The 19491-nt window shown below is 50.1% G+C and overlaps 1 protein-coding gene across 1 annotated transcript in view; it reads left to right on the top strand.

Annotated features, from left to right (window-relative positions):
* The window catches only part of KSR2 (kinase suppressor of ras 2), a 343956-nt gene that overhangs the window by 290732 nt on the left and 33733 nt on the right, over positions 1–19491 (top strand). The window contains exons 10-14 of the mRNA XM_069497272.1: positions 1188–1356; positions 8817–8858; positions 9313–9385; positions 12459–12507; positions 13154–13521. Coding sequence (XP_069353373.1) covers positions 1188–1356; positions 8817–8858; positions 9313–9385; positions 12459–12507; positions 13154–13521 — 701 coding nt within the window. The remainder of the gene's footprint in view (positions 1–1187; positions 1357–8816; positions 8859–9312; positions 9386–12458; positions 12508–13153; positions 13522–19491) is intronic.

The raw sequence follows: 19491 nt of genomic DNA, 5'->3' as shown, positions 1-19491 counted from the left end.
CCAGTTGAAAGTGAAAAATTGTCACATGCAACTGCTGAGAATTTTATATACATCCGTGTCATTAACCTTCTTGCAGCTCTGGGCATTTGACGTTACAACTATTCCCATTTTGCAGCAGACAAAACCGAGGCGTAGAGTGGTTAAGCATTTTGTCCCAGATGCACAAGGAAGAGGTGGCAGTGGGGTTTGAATCTGGGTTTGCCTGACCCTGAATTCTGCTTGTGTTAATTTCCTGATTCTGCCGTAACAAGTGGCTACACACTGAGGGACTGAAACAAGAGAGATTCATTCTCACACGGTTCTGGAGGCCAGAAATCCGACATCAGGATGCCAGCAGGGTTGCCGGGGGCGGGGGGCTGTGAAGGAGAATCTGTCCAACGCTTCTCCCGGGTCCCGGTGGCCCCGGCAATCCTTGGCTTGTGGCTGCATCACTCCAGTTCCACTTCTGTCTGCTCTCTGTGTCTGTCCTGTCCTGTCTCTTATAAGGATATTTGTCATTGGATTTCGGGGCCGCCCTAATCCAGGATGATCTCATCTCAACATCCTCACCGTAATTACATCTGCAAAGACCCTTATTCCAAATGAGGATGGATTCTGAGGTTCTGGGTGGGCACATCTCTCGGGTGATGCTATTCAACCCCCTACACTGCTCCTAAGGCCACCACATCAAGGCACAGGTGGATCCTATCTTCATCCCTGTTTTTGAGCTGGTGCAGGGAGGGAGGAGAGGTAGTCCTGGCTCCAACTGAGACACGAGCGAAGGCGCCGCGGGCTCCCTCTCACGCTCACTCTGCGCCGTCAGGCTGTTGATTCTTTAATAAACACTCAGAAGGAGAGGTGTCAGGACCGGAGGAGTGTTCTGGGCACCTCGGGGTGGGATTTTCCAGAATCAAAGAGGCCCCGGGCGCGTGGCCATCACCTGCGTGGTTTTCATTACGTGGTAGCCTTGCACGCTGGCGTCCGAGCAGTGGATAGGAATTTGACTCGAGAAACTGTTCCTTCCGTGGCTGGATGCAGGCGGTGGGGATGGTGGAGGAGGCAGGACTGTGGAAGGATCTGGTGAGGGAGGAAAAGGCAAGAGTTGCTGAGGATGCTGGGCGGGGTGGGGAGGGGAGCCTCTTCCTGCTCTGCTCACCCTTTGGCTGTGCCTCCATATCCCTGATGCCCGCCCCGTTTTCTCTCTGCAGGACCACATCCCTGTCCCTTACCAGCCAGACTCCAGCAGCAACCCTTCATCCACGACATCCTCCACGCCGTCCTCGCCGGCACCTCCCCTGCCCCCCAGCGCCACGCCGCCTTCTCCCCTGCACCCTTCCCCGCAGTGCACGAGGCAGCAGAAGAACTTCAACCTGCCAGGTACGTCTGTGCCCGGGGAGACGTGGGGTGGGCAGCAGCGGAGGGGCAGAGATTAGGGAGGGGGAGGCCCATGCTTGAAGGTTGATGACCAGAGAGGGCCAAGGTGGTGCGTGGACTGACCTTCGCTATGTGCCGGGCAATTGCCAAATGTTACCATGTTTAATCTTTAGAGTTGCCACGAGGTAAGTGTGACCAGCTCCATTTTACAGATCAGGAAAGTGAGGCTCAGGGAGGTGTGCCGGAACTCTCGGGGACTCTGTCTTTTGGTAAGCAGCAACCCGGTGTCTTCATCTAAGTCACAGAAGGGAGTCATTTGCGCTGGAGCTGGCAGTTGTCATATGAGCTCAATCGGTTAAGATTGGCAGCAGGATCCTATGGGGAAGATTTGGGGGGACGCACGCCTGGGCAGGGCTGTATTCTGAGTCTTAACCCAGATGTGTGGACGGGGCTGCAAGTGAGCAGTTTGGTCTCCCGTGTTCCTGCTCTGTGAGTTCACCTCCAAAAGAGCATGGTTGGATGAGTTGATCTGGAAGGTTCCTCCAGCTCATGAATTCCAGGGCACTCATGCTGTTGACCAGGGAGTATACGCTGGGCTTTGAGAGGATGGTGGAGGAGCCACTTACAAGACATTCGGGCTTCCTGGCTCCTTTGTCATTAGATCTAAGGATGGGACACTTCTCTTCCTTCAAGTGGACGAGACCTAAGCGTCTCTCCACCTCTCCTGGGGCCCAGCCCAGTTCTTCGAGAGCCCCAAGAATGATTCCAACTCGGCCGTATTTGTGACACCACGGCCGACTTCCAGAGGGAGGCCGATGGCACTGGCTTGGCCAGTTGGAACCAGGGTCTAGATCTGTGTTGTTCAGTGTGGCAGCCACCAGCCACAGGTGGCTATTTAAATTTAAAGGAATTAAAATTAAATATAATTCAAAATGAAATTCCTTAGTTACACCAGCCACGTTTTGAGTGCTCGATAGCACATGTGGCTGCCGGCTGCCATATTGGACAGCTCAGGGATAGAACCTCTCCATCATCACAGAAAGTTCCAGCTGATAGTGCTGGTCTAGGGGCCAATTTCCTCCTTAGTCACTGAGCTTCACTGGGGGCAGGAGGGGAATCCCAGGTCCTCGGCCACACCAAGCTTAAGCAGCCATAAGTGGATGGCCGAGAAGCCAGTGGAGGCCCCACCCCACACCTGGGAAGCTCCCAGATACAACCGCCCGGCTTAGGGCAAGCCGATCACATCACCTGCCTCCCTGCTTTGATTTGGGCTGTGTCCATAAAGATGGGGTGTATTTTGAAGTCTTACAACTTTGGGGTTTTTTGGTTGAGTTCAAGGCTGAGGCAGCCTCATGTCCACCTGGTGTGAGGGCCACTCACCTAGCAGCCACCAAGGACCCTAATGTGAGTCACCAGCTGAATCATCTTAGTAAGTGTCACCGAGTCAATTAGGCAAATCGCCCAGCACTTGCACAGATTGAAGTCCCCCACTGTCATTTCCACTTCTCGGGAACAGGGTGAATGGACTAGGATCCCTCAGTACCCCATGATCGCCAGAACTTGGGGGGCAGTGGGCCTGGATGCTTTCCTATAGCCGCCCCACCCGCCGGAGACACTGACTCTAGGGGTGTTTCCCTGACCCTGACGTCATTTGCTGCTTGTTTATGGAGCAGGGGCTGAGAAAGAGCCCTGTTGTGGGAGAACCAGGCACAAAAGCACCACAGGTCTTTTTGTCCCTAAAGGAATCCACTGGCATCTTCATTCAAGAGACCTGCCTAACTGGGGGTAATCACTGTGCCCCTTGGCACCTTTCTTCTCTCAGCCAGAGTCCCCAAGGAGGGGTCCTGGCCGGTATGCTGTGCTAACCTGCTGCCTAATTCCCCCAACTCCGTGACTTGTCATGACAAGGTCCTGGCTTTCTTTCGGGACTGGGCTAAGGGGTCCTTTCGGGAAAGGCACTTTAGCATTGGCAGTTAAGAGTGTGGGCTCTGGAGCCAGGCTGCTCGGGTTCAACCCCAGCTCTAACACTTAATATCTGCATGATGTCAGGCAAATGACTTCTCTCTCTGGGCCTCAGTTTCCCCAGCTGGAAAATGGAGATAATCATAGTATCCACCTCACTGAATCATTGCAGGACTAAATGTCATAATATGTGGACACAGCTTAGTAGAGTGACAGTCTCATTGAAGATCTCAACATACGTGAGCTCCTTGTATTATCATTAAACACAATAATAACAAAATACAGTGACGACCTTTTTTTTAGCATTTCTCATCATTGCTGCTAATTAATATGGCGGCCTAGACAGAACTGTGGAACTAAAGATGAAATCCCTGTCTTGGCATTAGGAGTATGAATTGAACTAAACTTTTGGGGAAAGGAATTCGGCATTGGCTGTTAAAGTTTTAAATGTGCATTCCTTCACCTGGCAACATCACTCCTAGGAATCCATATACAGAAATACTCACATTGGGGCACGGGGCCTGTGTGTAAGGGCTTCATCGTAACAGTGAAACACTGAAGTCAGCACGAAATGCCCATGAGGAGGAGAATGGTTGAATACACTGTAATATGTTAATATCTATATAACCAAATACTCTGCAACCTTTAAAAGGAATGCAGTATTCTCTGTAAATTCCCTGATGTGGAAAGATAGCCATAATTTAAAATGGAAAAGTAAGTTATTTGCAAAATAGTTGGTTGGTATAATAACTTTCTACTTGTTGTATTATTACATATATGTATGTGCGTGTGTGTGTATATGTATATGTGCACAAAAAAGTCTGTAAGATCTTCATGGTGGCTGCTGAGGGAGAGGGATTTGCTCTTACACACTTCTGTAATGTATATAGCTGGTAGCAGGCATCAGCTTTAGAATTGAATAGTAATTTTAGATATGCAATGCTGAAATGGAAAACAAAGGAGGACCTTTTAGGAGTGCAGCCGAACCTCCCCCCTGTCTTAGGCAGTTTTGGCAGAATTCCCCGGGGTCCTGTGCATACGAGGACTGGTCAGATGTCCCACCCTTGATCAAGAGTCTGTGTTGATGGAAAATGGAGCTTCGGCTATGGTTCCCTGCCAGACATTGAGTTTTCTGGAGGCTATTTAAGCTAATGCCTAGGCACGTCAATGTCTCCAGCACTGATTTCATCTAGAACATTCTTGTTCCAAAGGAGCTAGAAGGTTAACAGCCTTTTGGCTCATCTGTTAACCTCAGGACATGCAAAGAGACCAAGGGTAGCGTGTGCAGGTTTGGTGATGTTCTGTGCTCTGCCAGTAGGGTGGACCTACTTGTTCTCTGCCCTTCCCTGAGTCCTGGTGCCATGTTGGGCATGGCCCAGTGTAGGGTGGATTCGAGAGTGCCGTGTAGACAGATGGACCTGGGTTTGGATCCCAGCTGTGCGTCTTCCTAGCTGTGTGGCTTTAAGCAGGGCACTGACTCTGTTTAGGTCTCAGTTTCTCATCAGGAATACAGGGCTTACAGTTCAGGGTAGTGGTGCCATCCACTGTGGCCAGGTACGTGGAGTGGCTTGGTAAGGGATCGTTTTGTGAGTTTCTGAGATGAGAGTGTTCAAATTCTCTCTTTCTGTGGAGCCACCTGGGGCCATCTTGGTACACACCACGACAGGCGATGGCAAATTCTAATGGCTCAAAGGGAGGAAACAAGGCAGGATCTGCATTTGGTGGAGACTGAGGGATTTCTGAGATCTTGCTTGGACCCAGGAGAGTGTTTTCTCCTTCTCAGAACTCTCCCCACCTCCATTGCTCTGCCTTGATTCCATCTTTATGTTTCTCGCTCCGTGCTGTGATCTTGTTTAGGTACTCGCCTGTCTAGTGTGTGTCCCCTCCATCACAAAGTCAGCTCCTTGAGACCAGGAAACGTATCTTCTTCATTCACCACTCTACACACAAAGCCTAACACATTCATTGTCCACTACGATAGGCACTCATTGACTGTTTGTTGAATGAATGAATGACCAGAATTTCATGTTCTGCCCAGAGCTGCAGTTTTTTCTCTTCCAATTGTCTTCTCGACCTTCAGACTACATTCATCCGTTTATTTTGTTAACAGGTGTTTATTGAGCATCTACTGTGTACCAGCTACCATGCTAAGTACAAAGTATGGCGCGATGAACAAACCAGACATGGCCTGTGGCTGTTGTAACCACAAACTTAATGGCTTAAAACAGCACAAATTTAGTATCTTACAGTTCTAGAGGTCAGAAGTCCAAAATGGGTTTTACTGGGTTAAAAAAAAAAATCAAGGTGTCAGCAGGTCTGGTTTGTTCTGGAGGTTCTTGGGGAGAATCCACTTTGTTGCATTTTCCAGGCTTCAAGGGGCTGCCCACATTCCTTTGTTTGTGGCCCCTCGTCACCTCTAACCTCTGCCTCCACAGTCGCATCTCCTTCTCTGACTCTCTCTCCCTGACTCTGATCCTCCTGACCCCTCTTCTAAGGCCCCTTGTGATGACATTCGGTCCACCCCGATAATCCAAGATAATGTCCCCACCTCAAGATCCCTAACTGAATCTCCTCTGCAAAGTCCCTTTTGCCTTGTAAGGTAAACGCATTTGCAGTTTCCAGGGATTAGAATGTGCACATGACGGGGGGCGGGGCACATTCTTTTGCCCACAGTGGTTCTTACTCTCAGGGAGTTTATAGCACAGTGGGAGAGACAGATGTTAACCAAGCGAACATTCACGTGGAGATAGCATTATACATCGCGATAAGGGAAGGATTATCAATTGTAAAGGGAAAGAGCAATGCTATGGGCAAACGAAAGAGGAGAACACCTTTGGGTTGAAGGTCAAGGAGGGCTGAGTTCTGAAGGCGGGGGAAACAGGGACACAGGCCCTGCCGCAGGAAGGGGCTGAAAGAATGTCACAGTGGCCGCCCAGGTGCCATAAGCAAGGGACAGCGGCACAAGGCTGAGGCCTGGCAGGGGTTTAGCTTTTATCTGAGACTCACTGGGAAGCAGGTGAAAGGTTCAGGGAGAGGGTGACTTGGTCCTTCTTCCTGGCTCCTGGAAGCCCACACCGGCTACTCTCTGCAGGAACCGTAGGGTCGCAGTGGAGTCTCCTCCTAAGTGTCCCCTGTGTCTCCCAGCTCCTCTGCAGCCAGGTCCCAAGTCCTCTCAGATGCCAGCAAGCCACGAGCCACTCAGCTCTCCCGGGCGGCCCACTCGGGGTCACCAGCTGTTCTTTAGAGCCACTTCTCGCTGGTGTCTGTCATCAGTGGGAATAGCAGATCTCCCAGTGACATCTTTCATCCTCTTCTGGCCACTCATATCCCTTTGAGTCATCAGGAACGAGCTGTTCCATGGCACTCAGAGGGGGCGAGGAGGGTGCTGGCTCTGGGCGTGGCGGCATCTGCCCGTGTCTCCTTGCCCGACACCTGTCCCTTCTCAGACTCTTGGTCTCCACTGCCCACCCCCTCCTCCTCAAAAGCACATAATTGCCAGCTAACCTCTTCTGCAGACACCGAGTCCCCGTCACAGCCAGAGCCAGGGAGGGAAGAGACCAGCTCAGCCTCTTGAGAACCACGGGTGGTTTTTCTTTTTAATTTTAGCCCCTTGTTAACTAATAAAATGGCTGTATGCAATGAAAAACCTAAGTTATCCAACAGAAAAAAAGAAAAAGGTCCCCGAAGTCACGGAGGGTGCTTTTCTTTTAAAGCTTTGCTTTGTCACCTTGAATATGTTGCTTCCTGTCCTATACACCCCATTTTCTAGAATCAAAAAATGCATCGGGACTCCAGCTATCTGAGATAATCAGGAATCGGACTAAGCCCGAGGTTTCTGCTGACTTACCTACGATAAAACAGAGTTAATTCAACAAATGTGTGTCGCACACCCACGGGTACAGGGCACAGACGCAGGAGTTTGGCGTCCTGAGATAGCAGGACTTGTTCTCTATCTTGGAGGAGTTTATAAATCACTTCCGACCTCGGGGGGAATGTTCCGTCCGCTTCCCCAAAGCAATTGATTTAGCACTTGAAACTGTCTGGTGGTTTCTTAATTATAAATCATTCTTGTCTATTAGGAAAGAGAGCTTAGAAAGAGGTTTGTTTATTCGCCACAGCTAGTACTCATTCAACACCTTCTGTGCACTCCTGTCTCACACTGTGATGATCCGAGCCCTTTGAGGAGGGGACTCTTACTGTCCCCATTTTGCACACGTGCAGCCTGAGCCTTAGACAGACTTGCCTCAGCTTTTGCAAGTAGCCAAAGGCAGGACAAGGGTTCTACCCTACGGGACCCGCTTCTAGACTCTGGGCTGGAAATTACTGTGCTAGTATTTGGTAAACCAACGCCAGGGGCAGCTTGTCCCCGCGTGTCCTCAAATTGTTTCTGGAAGTGGCTTCACCAGTGTGGACTCATGTCTGACCACATTACTGCCGTATTCTCTTACTGAAGGCTCTAGACCTCTTTGTACCCTGTCCCAGACACCCCTGTGGAGCAAGTGGTAATGTTAGAGACCTTTGAAGTTTCTGAGACCCCTGGGCTCTGCTGAGTGAACTAAAAGGAATTCTAGGAGAACCAACAGTAAAATCCAGGAGATTTCTTTTTAGCTATTTTCCCCCTAGATACAGAAGTTAATTCATGCTTGTGGTAGATGGAATCATGCCTTCCCTGCCCCCCAGGAAAAGATGTCTGTGTCTTAACCCCAGAATCTATGAATGTGCTACTTGACATGACAGAAGGAGCTTGGCAGATGTGGTTAAATTATGGATCTTGAGATAATCTTGCATGATTATCCAGGTGGACCCTAAATGTAATCACAAGCCTCCTTGTGTGAGGGTGGCAAGGTCAAGGGCAGAAGAAGGAGAGGTTGGAGTGATGCAGCAGCTCCCAACAGCCGGAACAGACAAGGAAAGGATTTTCCTAGAGCCCCCAGAAGGCACCAGCTCTACTGACACCTGATTTTAGCCCTTTCAGACTCATTTCAGACTTCTGTCCTCCAGAACTCTACGAGGATAAATTTATGTTGACTTCAGCCACTAAGTTGATAGTAATTTGTTACAGCTGCAAAAAGGAAAATTAATATACAATGCTCAATACAGAAAATTTGGAAAACACAGGAAAAGCACAAAGGATTTTTTTTTAAAGTCACTGGACTCACTCTGCCAAAAGGGAAGGAAAGTAATATTTTGGATTATGGCTTTATAGACTTTTTCTCTGCATGTGTGTAATGATGCCTTTGATCGAAATGGTATTGTACTCGGCATGCCTCTCTGAGCTGGAGTGTGAGGTGTCAGGTGGGACAGCTGGCTTGGATGCTTGGAGTTCTGGTTTCTTTATACATAACCTCAGTCCCTTGCATTTCAGGGTGTCTCCAGAAATATGGAAGCTCTTGGAGGGTGGTGGGCAGAGAATGACCCCGTGGTAGCCATGAGAGCCTAATTGGTACTCGAAGGGACATCTGTGGGGGGCACTGACTTGGGTGTTTCCTTTCTTTTGCAAGCATCCCACTACTACAAATACAAGCAGCAGTTCATCTTCCCAGGTGAGTTTTGTGGGAGCTGCTGGAATGAATGGAGGTGAATGTCGTTGGGGGGGATGAGATCCGAGCGGGCGGGTGGTGGAGTCACCTTACCCCAGGGCAGTGGCTGGACATGGAAGAGGAGAAGGTAAAGGGGGGAGGGCCCAGGGTATAATGGAGAGACCAGAGAGGGTGGTGTGCCGTGGAAGTGGGCACGGTGGGGAGGGCTCTAGAGCCACGTGGCGGGAGAGAGATGGCCAGAGGGGCTTGAGTTGGGTATCGAGAAGACATGAAACCACATGGCCTCATCCTCCCAAAGCATCCGGGTGGTCCAGGGAGGGAGAAAGCGGATTAGCCAGCCCCAGACACCCAAGGTCTGGTGGAAAATGATTAGCTGCCTCCCCCCCAGAATTCAGGCCTTTGGGGGTGGTCGTGGACTCCACGTGTGTTTTCTGACTGTCCAACCTCTGGCTTTCAGATGTGGTGCCGGTGCCAGAGACGCCATCCCGGGCACCCCAGGTCATCCTGCACCCGGTGACCTCGAATCCAATGTAAGTGGAATGAGACCCTCTCCCCTTCCCTGAGCTTCTGAGCCCCAGCCCTGCAGTCTGCTCAGGTTCTCTGTCTTCTTTCTTCCTCTTCCTGGAACTTATGGGGTGGGGGGTACAGAGGGAGAAGGACAAGGAGGCCAGAGAGATGTAGGGAATGACTCAGGCGAAGAGGAGAGTGGCAGCCCAGGCCGAGAGACGGAGAGAGAAGTAACACTGGTCCCCTCGAGCCAGCTCTCCCTTGTGTCTCTGGTCTTGCCTGTCAGGTGTGATTTCCAGGGTCTGGACAACTTCCTGAGGACCCTAGAACCCCACCCCCTGCCCCCCGCATTAGACAAGCTTCCCCAGGCAATAGCTGGAGCTTAATAAAAGGGAAATTATTCCATGTCACTGTCCCCCTTTAAAAAAGTCTAACTTAGGTTTATCCCAAGGATCAGCAAATTATATAGCCCATGGGACAAATCCAACCTGCTGCTTGTTTTTATATAAAGTTTTATTGGAACACAGCCGTGCCCATTTGTTTACAACGTATTGTCTGTGGTTGCTTTCTCTGTACAGCAGCAGGGTTGAGTAGCTTTTATAGGAACTGTGGCCTGCAGAGCCAAACATATTTACTCTGTGGCTCTTTGCGGGAAAAAAATTTTTGCTGACCTCTGGTTTATACTATTATAAAAATAATATAAGCTAATTTTGGAAAATTTGGACTAATCTGTAAAAAACAGAAAGGAAGAAGCACTTATAATCCCCTGACTATATGAACCTTTATGTGTGCTGCTTTTATTCATATTTTACATACTGACCCAGTATATGTAGTTACCATCCTGCTGTGGTATCTTTCATGCTATAACATCACATTTTTCATGTTGTTCCAGGCTTTTCAGGGACCTTGTTTTTAATGGCTGTAAATTGTCATATTGATGGAGAATAATTTCTTTAAATAATCCCTATTGCTGCATTTTACTTGCTTTCCTTATGTCACTGTTATAAACAACACTGCAATGAACATCTTTGTGTGTAGCATCCTAGGATACAGACCCTCGTTCCAGGTGGTGTATTGCTTGTGCAGCCGAAGTGAAATCACCTTCCTTCACTTCTTTGATTGTGCCTAAAGTCTGAGAAGTGCTAAGATTTGATTAGTTTCCCAGCCCACATTTTTGCCTACTTGGTCCCTCTGCTGGCTCCCCTAACTGCTTCATCCTTTCTGACCCACACTATGGACTTTGTTAAAGACCCAAATGGTACATCTCTGAAATCAAAGGAACAGCAACTGGCCGGGGCTGGATATTGTACTGACATCTAGCTCTGCATCATTTGTCTGCCGCAGGTAAACCAATTCCACAATTTGTGCAAGATGAACTCCAGTTTATTAACTGGCAGTCAGGGAGTGCCAGCGAAAAGCAGAGTCAATAACTGCCTGCGATCTGCTTAAATGTGCGTGGAGTGATGGAAACTCACTCTTTGCAGAGGGAGATAATTGAATAGCCCTGGCTGCTGGAATCACACAGCCTGGATGCAAAGAGAGGAGGGGAGGGCAGCCCATTTTGTCGAGAAGGGACTCTAGCTGCATTGTCCCGCTCAGGGCATCAGGTTCCTTGCCTATCAGCCGTCACTGTGCACTTGCATTCTGCCTTCCCGGATGTACTGTAAATACTTGGTTAATAGGATGCCAAATGCCGCTTTGGAGAACTGACCCTTCTCTTCCCTTCTTTTAGCTCTTGTGGGCTTTCAGACTCCCCCTCGCCCCTGCCAGCAAGCCACCAGCTTCCTTGGGTCTGAGGATCAGGATAGGGGAGGCCCCCCAAAGTGAGGCGGCGGGAAGGGGTGGGGGGAATCTGCTAAGCTCCCATAGGAAGGGGACGTGGTGTCCTTGTGAGTCCTTTTCCCGCCCGTTCTAGCTCTTCTACACCCTCAGCATCCCAGCTACTGTCTCCCCGCTGAAGTCCATAAACACAGACACATGCTCAAGTCGGAGGACACACCCCCAAGACACACCTCTGATGCACACGGTGCCCAACACCACCATCACATACGAGGCACTTGCCTGTCCTATGCACGCCCAGTGCATGCCCAGTTATACGATCAGCATACAGCGTGGCCCCCACCCTCCCCGGTGTGTACACCCAACTCACGTGCACACGAGACAGCTCTGCACAGAGCACATCCTATAATACTCATGCAGTACTCACACACGCATGTGCCCCCCAGCACCCATATCCAGCATGTTCACATACTTAGAACATGACAGCAGCTCATGAGCGTGTAAATGCATCGTGCACGCACGCACGCACACACACACACACACAAACGCACACACTCACGCACACCTGTGTCTCCCACTCCAATACAGTCTTTTTATTTTCATTCCACACGTCCTGATCCCATGAGATTGGCAAGGTCCAACTCAAACACTATGAACTTTCAAATCCGTCCAGTAATTCTCTCTCCTTGGACTTTGCACCATAATCCGTTTGTCCAATTCATACCTCACTTTGGGCTCTTGTTACTTTTAGCCTCTCGATACGATATCTGTGTACTTGTTTTAGGTCCTTCAATAGAAATAGAATATTCCCCAAAGTCAGGAGACATGCCAGTTTCATTTCTGTGTCCCTCTGAGGGCCTAGGATTGTTCCTGGCACTCGGTTCTAGTCAAATGAATGAATGAATGAGCAGACAAACAAATGAATACTAACATCCTTCTTAGAGATTCCGAATATGAGTGAACTTCAGAGATCTGGTTAATTCTTTCCTGCAAAACACCTGGAGCACTGAGGATTTGTCTACCCCTGGCATTCGGGCCGATTTCTAAGGCGGCTGCTAGATTAGTTGAAACCAAAGCAATAAAGAAAAATGAGCCCCGAGAAGCCAAGAAAAAAAAAAAATCTACTTAAAACAATATCCTTGTACACTGCTATTTTTGTGGTGAGGTTACAGATTATTTCTGCCACAAGTGTTGAAATGTGAGATAAAGGCTTGGCGGTGAGGACTTCCCATGTGGGGATTCTTCACACATGGCTAAACTCAATACACGGACCTACCTTTTCACCTAAGGGTCACGCTTATTTTTCTTTCTTTAAAGCTTGGAAGGCAATCCGTTACTTCAAATTGAAGTGGAGCCAACCTCAGAGGTGAGCATCAGGGTTGCTTTGCAACTTTTTCCAGGGGCTGCCCAGAACCTGGCAAAAAGATTGATGGTTTTGATGGCGCAGAGGGCTTGGGGACAGGTGGGGGCTGCAGTGGCCCGGTCTGATGGATGTTCTAACTCCAGGACAATTAACAAGGGCGGCCCCTCCCGCCTCTGAGCCTAATGGGCCGTTATATAGTGTGCATTGTGGAAAAGCCAGTTTTGCAGAAGTTGGCAAGAGATTTGCATTCTTGGTTGAAAACTCAGCTCAGGGCCAGGTGAATACCAAGAAGGATGTGCCCTGCTGCCTTCAAAAGGAGACGGAGGAGGAGGTGGAGGCCTCAGGGATGCTGGGCTTGGCAGTGTGGAGAATGTTCTGGCAGAATAAATGAAACGTCCTGGGTGAAAATCATGGAGTTCTTACCCCTCAGCTCTCCCAATGTATCCTGAACTGAAAGGCAGAGAGTCAGGTTTTGCAGAGAAAATCACGTCCCCGCCAGCCACAAATGTGTGTAGAAATACATCCAGACCTACACACACACGCACACACTCACACACACACACACACACACACGGGACACAGGAGGACCACAGGGGAGGCTGGGGCAGGGGCAGGCACAACTCTGACCTCTCTCCCACTCCGGCCACAGAACGAAGAGGTCCACGATGAGGCGGAGGAGTCTGAGGATGACTTCGAGGAGATGAACCTGTCCCTCCTCTCAGCCCGGAGCTTCCCGCGCAAGGCCAGCCAGACCAGCATCTTCCTTCAGGAGTGGGACATCCCCTTTGAGCAGCTGGAGGTCGGCGAGCTCATCGGGAAGGGCCGCTTCGGCCAGGTGTACCACGGCCGCTGGCACGGCGAGGTGGCCATCCGGCTGATCGACATCGAGAGGGACAACGAGGACCAGCTCAAGGCCTTCAAGCGGGAGGTGATGGCCTACAGGCAGACGCGGCACGAGAACGTGGTGCTCTTCATGGGCGCCTGCATGAGCCCGCCCCACCTGGCCATCATCACCAGGTCAGTCCCACCTGGGCCCCCACCCCCGCGCTGGCGAAGCTCCGCCTCTGGCGTGGCTGAGAAACGGGCTCTGGTTAGTAGAGCATCTCCAGCTCCGCCCTTCAGAGTTTACTTATAAGGCTTTAAGATTCCCAAAAATACTTTGAATGCTAAAACTCTTTAGCAATGCAGAATCACAGAGAGCGCCGAATGGGAAGTGGAAAGTTGGGTCTAGTTCATACTAAATCAGGGATCAGCCAGCTTTTTCTGTAAAGAGCCCAATAGTGAATATTTGCAGGCTGCACGGTTTCTGCAGCCACCGCTCAACTCAACCACGGTAGCGCGAAAGTAGCCATCGGTGGTATGTGAATGAATGTGCAGGGCTGTGTTCCAATAAAACTTTATTTACAAACCCAGGCAGTGGGCTGGATTTGGCCCGTGAACCATCGTTTGCTGACCCCTGGATTAAGATTCAGTGACAGTTATTCTGGCTTTGGTTAAAGCGGCAGAGCACATTTGCAGTCTTTACCACTGTTGCTTTGAACGTCCAGGGTGTGTGTATGTGCACAGAAGGGGTAGTTAGGAGAGAACTAATGTTAAGAAAATGTTCCTTGGACTTTCCTGGACTTGCTCTCTCTAACCTCACCTGGTGACTCGAGGCATTGAAAAAAAATAGGTTTGGTTTCAGTTGAACCGTTGTGAAACAATCCTTTGGTGTGTTTTTAAACTCTGGCGTTTGTTCCCCTGTCACATTAGGACTGGCCTCAGCAGTGGCATTCATTCTTGCTCTGGCCTGGAATGCCAAGTGTCGGTTAGGAGCTCTCTCTTTCCTATACTCAGCTCAAGCAGTAAGACCCCAAATGCACAAGTCTCACGTCTGGGCAGGCGCCATCACGGGTGCTGTGGGCTCAGAGAAGAGCTGGTGTGTCTTTGATCTGTTCCCTTGTGAGAAAGAACCTCCTTGAGTCCACTTAGAAGAACTTGGTGATTAGGTAGAAAGTGCATTATTGTCTGTCTCCATTGATGATGCAAATGGTAGGTTGACTGGAGTACTTCGTGTGTTGAATGATCTGGGCTTGCAAAAGGTGGAGAGCCAGGGATGGGTCTCCAACCCTCCTGAAACCAGGGTAAAAATGGTGGCTCTCAACTCTGCACAGGACTGAAGTGACTCTCAAGGAATCAGCCCAGATAATGTTCATGGGCTGAGCTGTTCAGATTGCACAAGTGTAAGCTTTTACTAAGTAATGAACTACCCCCAAACTAAGTGGTTTCTCTGTATCCTGTGGACAGTTCTGGACTGAGCCTGGCTCAGTAGCGGGTGGCTGTGGTCGGCTCCAGGTCAACAGAGGAGGGTGGGCTGCTCAGTCTTGGATGCCCTCACTCACGTGTCTGCTGGTTGGCTGACTGTCAGCTGGGGCGCCCCTGTCCTCCTCCACGTGGACTCTTATCCCCAACAGGGCTCATTCCATGGCGGTCTCAGGTTTCCAAGTGCATGAGGTCAAGACCTAACGCACAAGACTTTTTCATGCTTCTGCTTGTGACACATTGGCTAATGTCCGTTGGTCAAAGCAACTCCCATGGTCAACGAGATTCAAGGCCTGGAGAAACAGACTCTGCCTCTGAATGGGAGGATCTGCAGTGTCCTGTTGCAAGGACATGGATGCAGGGAGAGGACACTCTGTGGCCATTTCTACCATCTGCCAGGGAGACCCTCAGCCCTCTTTCCTTCCTCCCTATCTTATCCAGTACATACCATCTCTCTTAGCGGGCACTCAGTAGCCTTTAACTTGGGGGGCGCACATCCGGTTGGGGGGTGGTCTTCTCCCCACCCCTGTCTTGTCCCCCATGGCTCCTGCCTTAAGCTGTCACCCCAAATTTCTCTCTGGCTGGCTCGTCACCTTCTGGCCTGTTAACTCTACTCCTTTTCATATCCCCAAATTAGCCATTGGAAATCCATCCTCTCCTCTCCTTTGCCTGGCCTTTGCAAAGACCTTCTGCCGCCCTGTCCTCCAGAATTTTCGGTGGTATCCATGGTGCTCAGTACCCACGTCTCCCTCACCACCTTCTGGAAGGCTGGCGAACTGGAACTAGCTGGACTCGGTTAGCAGCCACCCTTGAAAAACGAGTGGTCATTATGGAAATGCGTGTTGCTCATCCCGCAAGCCAGCTGCATTCGCGCCCTTCTTCTATTCTGCACAAAACTCCGAGCCCCCCTCTCCAAGCACCATAACTGCCTACAGATTTCACAAATAGCCCAGCCTTTTCCTGGCACCATGATAAAGACTGTGCAGCTCTGGGACATGTAATTGGTCTCTGAAGTGTTTTGGTATTTTGTGTGAGAATGCCAGATGAGACCCAAAGAAGTGGCATTGATTCCATATTCTTGTTGTTATATATTTATCTTAGGGAGGGGCTCTGTGCAACCCTCTCTCCCGCTCGGTACCATCCACTTGTTGGCTGTCCGGGTTTCTTATCGGAACGTTCAGTTCGAAACTAAATATTTGAGTAATTTGATTAATCACTTGCATTCGCATGATTGGCTGGCAGAGGTTGATGGTTGGCCAATAGCCAACCAACTGGAACAATTTTTGGACCCTAGATTGATTTTACAAGGGAACATAAGACCAGATAATTACCTGGCATATTCTGGATAAATTCACAATGGCGCGTTCTAGCCAATTACTTGGTAATTATCGTTGAAGTTAACAAGTATTTCTAAGATTAGCTTCCATGCAATGCAATATGTATGGCTCTCGGGGAATGAGTAATAACCAACTAGTTACCCAGTTGCTGTATCCACAAATGCTATTAGCGGCAGAATTGCTAAATTGCTTCACGATGGGGTTATTATGGGATTATTGCCAAGCTATTGACAGTCTGCAGTCGTTCATGTTAAAAACTCCAAGTGGAATTAGAAAGCCAGTAGAGTTGAATGGAAGCATCTTTCACCCTTCTACCTTCCTGTAGGGTTTCCTGGGCCTCGGTTTCCCCTTCTGTAAAATGAGCAGGTGGAAGCAGATGTTTGTCATAGGGTCTCTTCAACTATGACAAATTCCTTGGTTCTCTGAGAATGGGCTGTGTTGCAGAAGCAGTGGAGACAGCTCTGGAATGGTGCTCCCCAAAGGATGGTGTGCCTGGGCCTCCTGCACCAGGGAGGGAGGTTGCTAAAATGCAGATTCCAGAAAGACGGAGATGGTGGCAGGTGAGGGTAAATAGGCAGAAGGTGAGGGTGGGGAAGCTGGCAGGAGCTGGAGGGCAGAGGGCAGAGGCTCTCAACCTGGTAGGGGCAGGAGAGCTTGGAAACAATATTAGTGCCTGTCCTGCCCTTTCCCCAAGCAGGGTCTCTCGTCTTCAGCACTGCTGACATTTGAGGTCAGAGAAATCTTTGCAATGGAGGCTGTCCTGTGCCCTGTAGGATGTTTAGCAGCATCCTTGACCTCTACCCACTAGATGCCAGTAGCAACCCTGCCCCTCCCCAGTCGTGACAATCAAGAATGTCTCCAGACATTGCCCAATGTGCAGGGGACGCCATCACACAGGCGGGTTTGAGATCCTCTGGTGTGGAACCCCCCCCGCCCCGGGGAAGGAGTCCCTATCTTACGTCAAGGGCAGTGAGCAGCCATTGAGGGTTGTAGGCAGGGATGTGGCCTGGGGTTGTTGAGGGCAAGAATTAGGAAACTTCTAAAATAAAAGGTGGGTGCTCAAAGGGGAATGAATGTTTTGCCCAGTGCAGAGGCAACAACAGTTCAAGGAAATGATCGGCTTAGCTGCCGTAACTTCCTGTCATAATTATAGAGCCCATGACCTTGGTGGGCACTTGTGTCCTTTCTCCCATCTGCTCCCCACCCCCTCCTGCTGCCCTGGGCCAGACCAACAAACGGTGTTACGAAGACCCCAGTATCGTGGTTGCTTTTTTGACAGTGGGTGAGGCTCTGAACCAGTGCAAGGGAAGCCATGGGTGGACCCTGATGGCCACAAATGGTGGGTCTAGGGAGTGAGAAGCTGCCCCACTCTTCTCAGGAAGATTTATTACAGATGTCCCAGTTTGGGGCCTGAGCAAGACTGTGATTCCATCACATGGTTGCTTCTCTTAAAGCCTCAGGTGGCATGGCTGAGCCTGCTTGTTGGAATCATTTCCCTGGTTGAGAGGTGGGATGAACAGAGAGCCTTTAAAATAAACCAGAAACAAACAAACAAACAAAAAAACCCCAGCACATTCCGCAAGCCTTCAGCAAGTGCTTTTCCTCAAGCCAGGCATGGTGATGTTCTCCCATTTGGCCCTGGGCCCATTTTACAGATGAGAAAACTGAGGTCAGAAAGGCAAAGGGAGCCCTTGCCCAAGTCACAGAACAAATAACCTGGAATTGGGCAAATGTGTATCTAAATATCAGCCTAGCCTGTTCCTTCTTTGCCAGGGCTGCCGTAGCCGGGTCAGGGGAATGGACTCCGCCTGTGAGAAGTTCCATATCACGGGGGTCTCCCTCTCTGGGCATATCAGAATACCCTAGAGAATTTGCTAACACTGCAGGGTGAGGCCCTGTCCTACTTCAATGAACCTGGGCTTCTGTAGTTTTTGATTAAGTTCCAGAGGATTTTGTGCACACCACAGTTTAAGAACCACTGGCTTATTGGAACGAGTTTTGTTTTTGTAGCTTTGATTTTTCTGGTGTTTGTGTGCTTCTGCAATACCCTGTTAACTCCTGTGGGGCCAGCACACACCCACCCACTTGCACCTACGCACACGCATGCATCTACACACACACACATGCACACACACCCCTCTCTTCCACATACACCCTAAATTCCACATCAATTCTTTCTTCTTTCTCTCTTTCACTCTTGCCCTTTTCCCCAAACCCCCTCAAAGAAACACACGCTTTCCCTCTTTCCCTGCAAAACTCTCATTCCATGAATGTTAGCAACTCGCACAATTTCTATACAGAACTCACAGAATGCACGGTTCCTTACAGAAGCCCCCACCTCACCCCCATCCCCACTCCCCAAATAATTTTCTAGAACTCCAAAATAATTGAAATCTGTGCCTTTCATCATGGGAACTTGTTGGAAATGCAGGTTCTCCCTCCCGCCCTCCTCTTCTGCATCAGAAGCTCTGGGGATACGTCCAGCAACCTGAGTTTGAAGAAGCCCCCCCGGGGGATTCTGAGTCCTGCTCAGGGATGAGGTGTACTGCTTTAAAGAAACCTGTTCCTACTTTCCACCCCCGAGCAAGCAGACTGTCTACTGCCACGAGCTTCCGGCACACCTTGGAAACCTCCCGGTGCCAGGTGGCCCTGAGAAGTGAGCAGCTGAGTCCAAAATGGGTGAGGGCCTAGAGTGACCCAGTAACAGCACCTGCAGGGGCCTGAGGGCCATCTGTCACCTTCAGTGCGAACGTGCCTTCACGAATGTGTCTTCACAGGCATCTGTGAGACCCTGACCGAGTGCCAGGGCACAGGACGGGCGCTCAGAACACAGTGGCTACTGTGGGCTTTACATTCCAGTAGAAGAGACAGGCAAGTTGAGCAAACAAATAGGGAGATCATGAAGGCATTGTCATAAGTGCTGGGAAAGCCACAAACAGGTGATGGATGGGTCAGGGTGACGGGAGAGCTGCTTTGAAGAGGGGCTCAGAGGAAGCTTCTTAGGGGAGGTGACATTTGAGCTCGGCTCTAGCGAAGAGGAGGTGGCTGTGCCAAAAGGCAGAGAAAGCAGGCCAGGCAGGGATGCAGCAGGTGCAAAGGTCCTGAGTCAGGCGTGAGATGTTTAGGGAGCAGTAGGAAAGGGATTACAGAAGCCAGATGATCTCAGGGCTTTGCAGGCTGGGAAAAAGGCATGGCGTTTATCCTAATGCACTCGATGCCCATGTGAGGTTTTACACGGGAGCCGCTCACACTGGCCCTGAGGTTCCTGGTGGCCTGGCTGCTGCCTCCTCTTGCACTGAGCTGGTCAGTGCAATGTGTCAAGACTCGTTTGGTTGGGAACGGTGATGGC

Source organism: Eulemur rufifrons, chromosome 21, assembly GCF_041146395.1.
Source record: "Eulemur rufifrons isolate Redbay chromosome 21, OSU_ERuf_1, whole genome shotgun sequence".
Classification (NCBI taxonomy): domain Eukaryota; kingdom Metazoa; phylum Chordata; class Mammalia; order Primates; family Lemuridae; genus Eulemur; species Eulemur rufifrons.
Note: the sequence above shows the minus strand (reverse complement) of the source record. Positions and strands in the feature narration are given on the sequence as shown.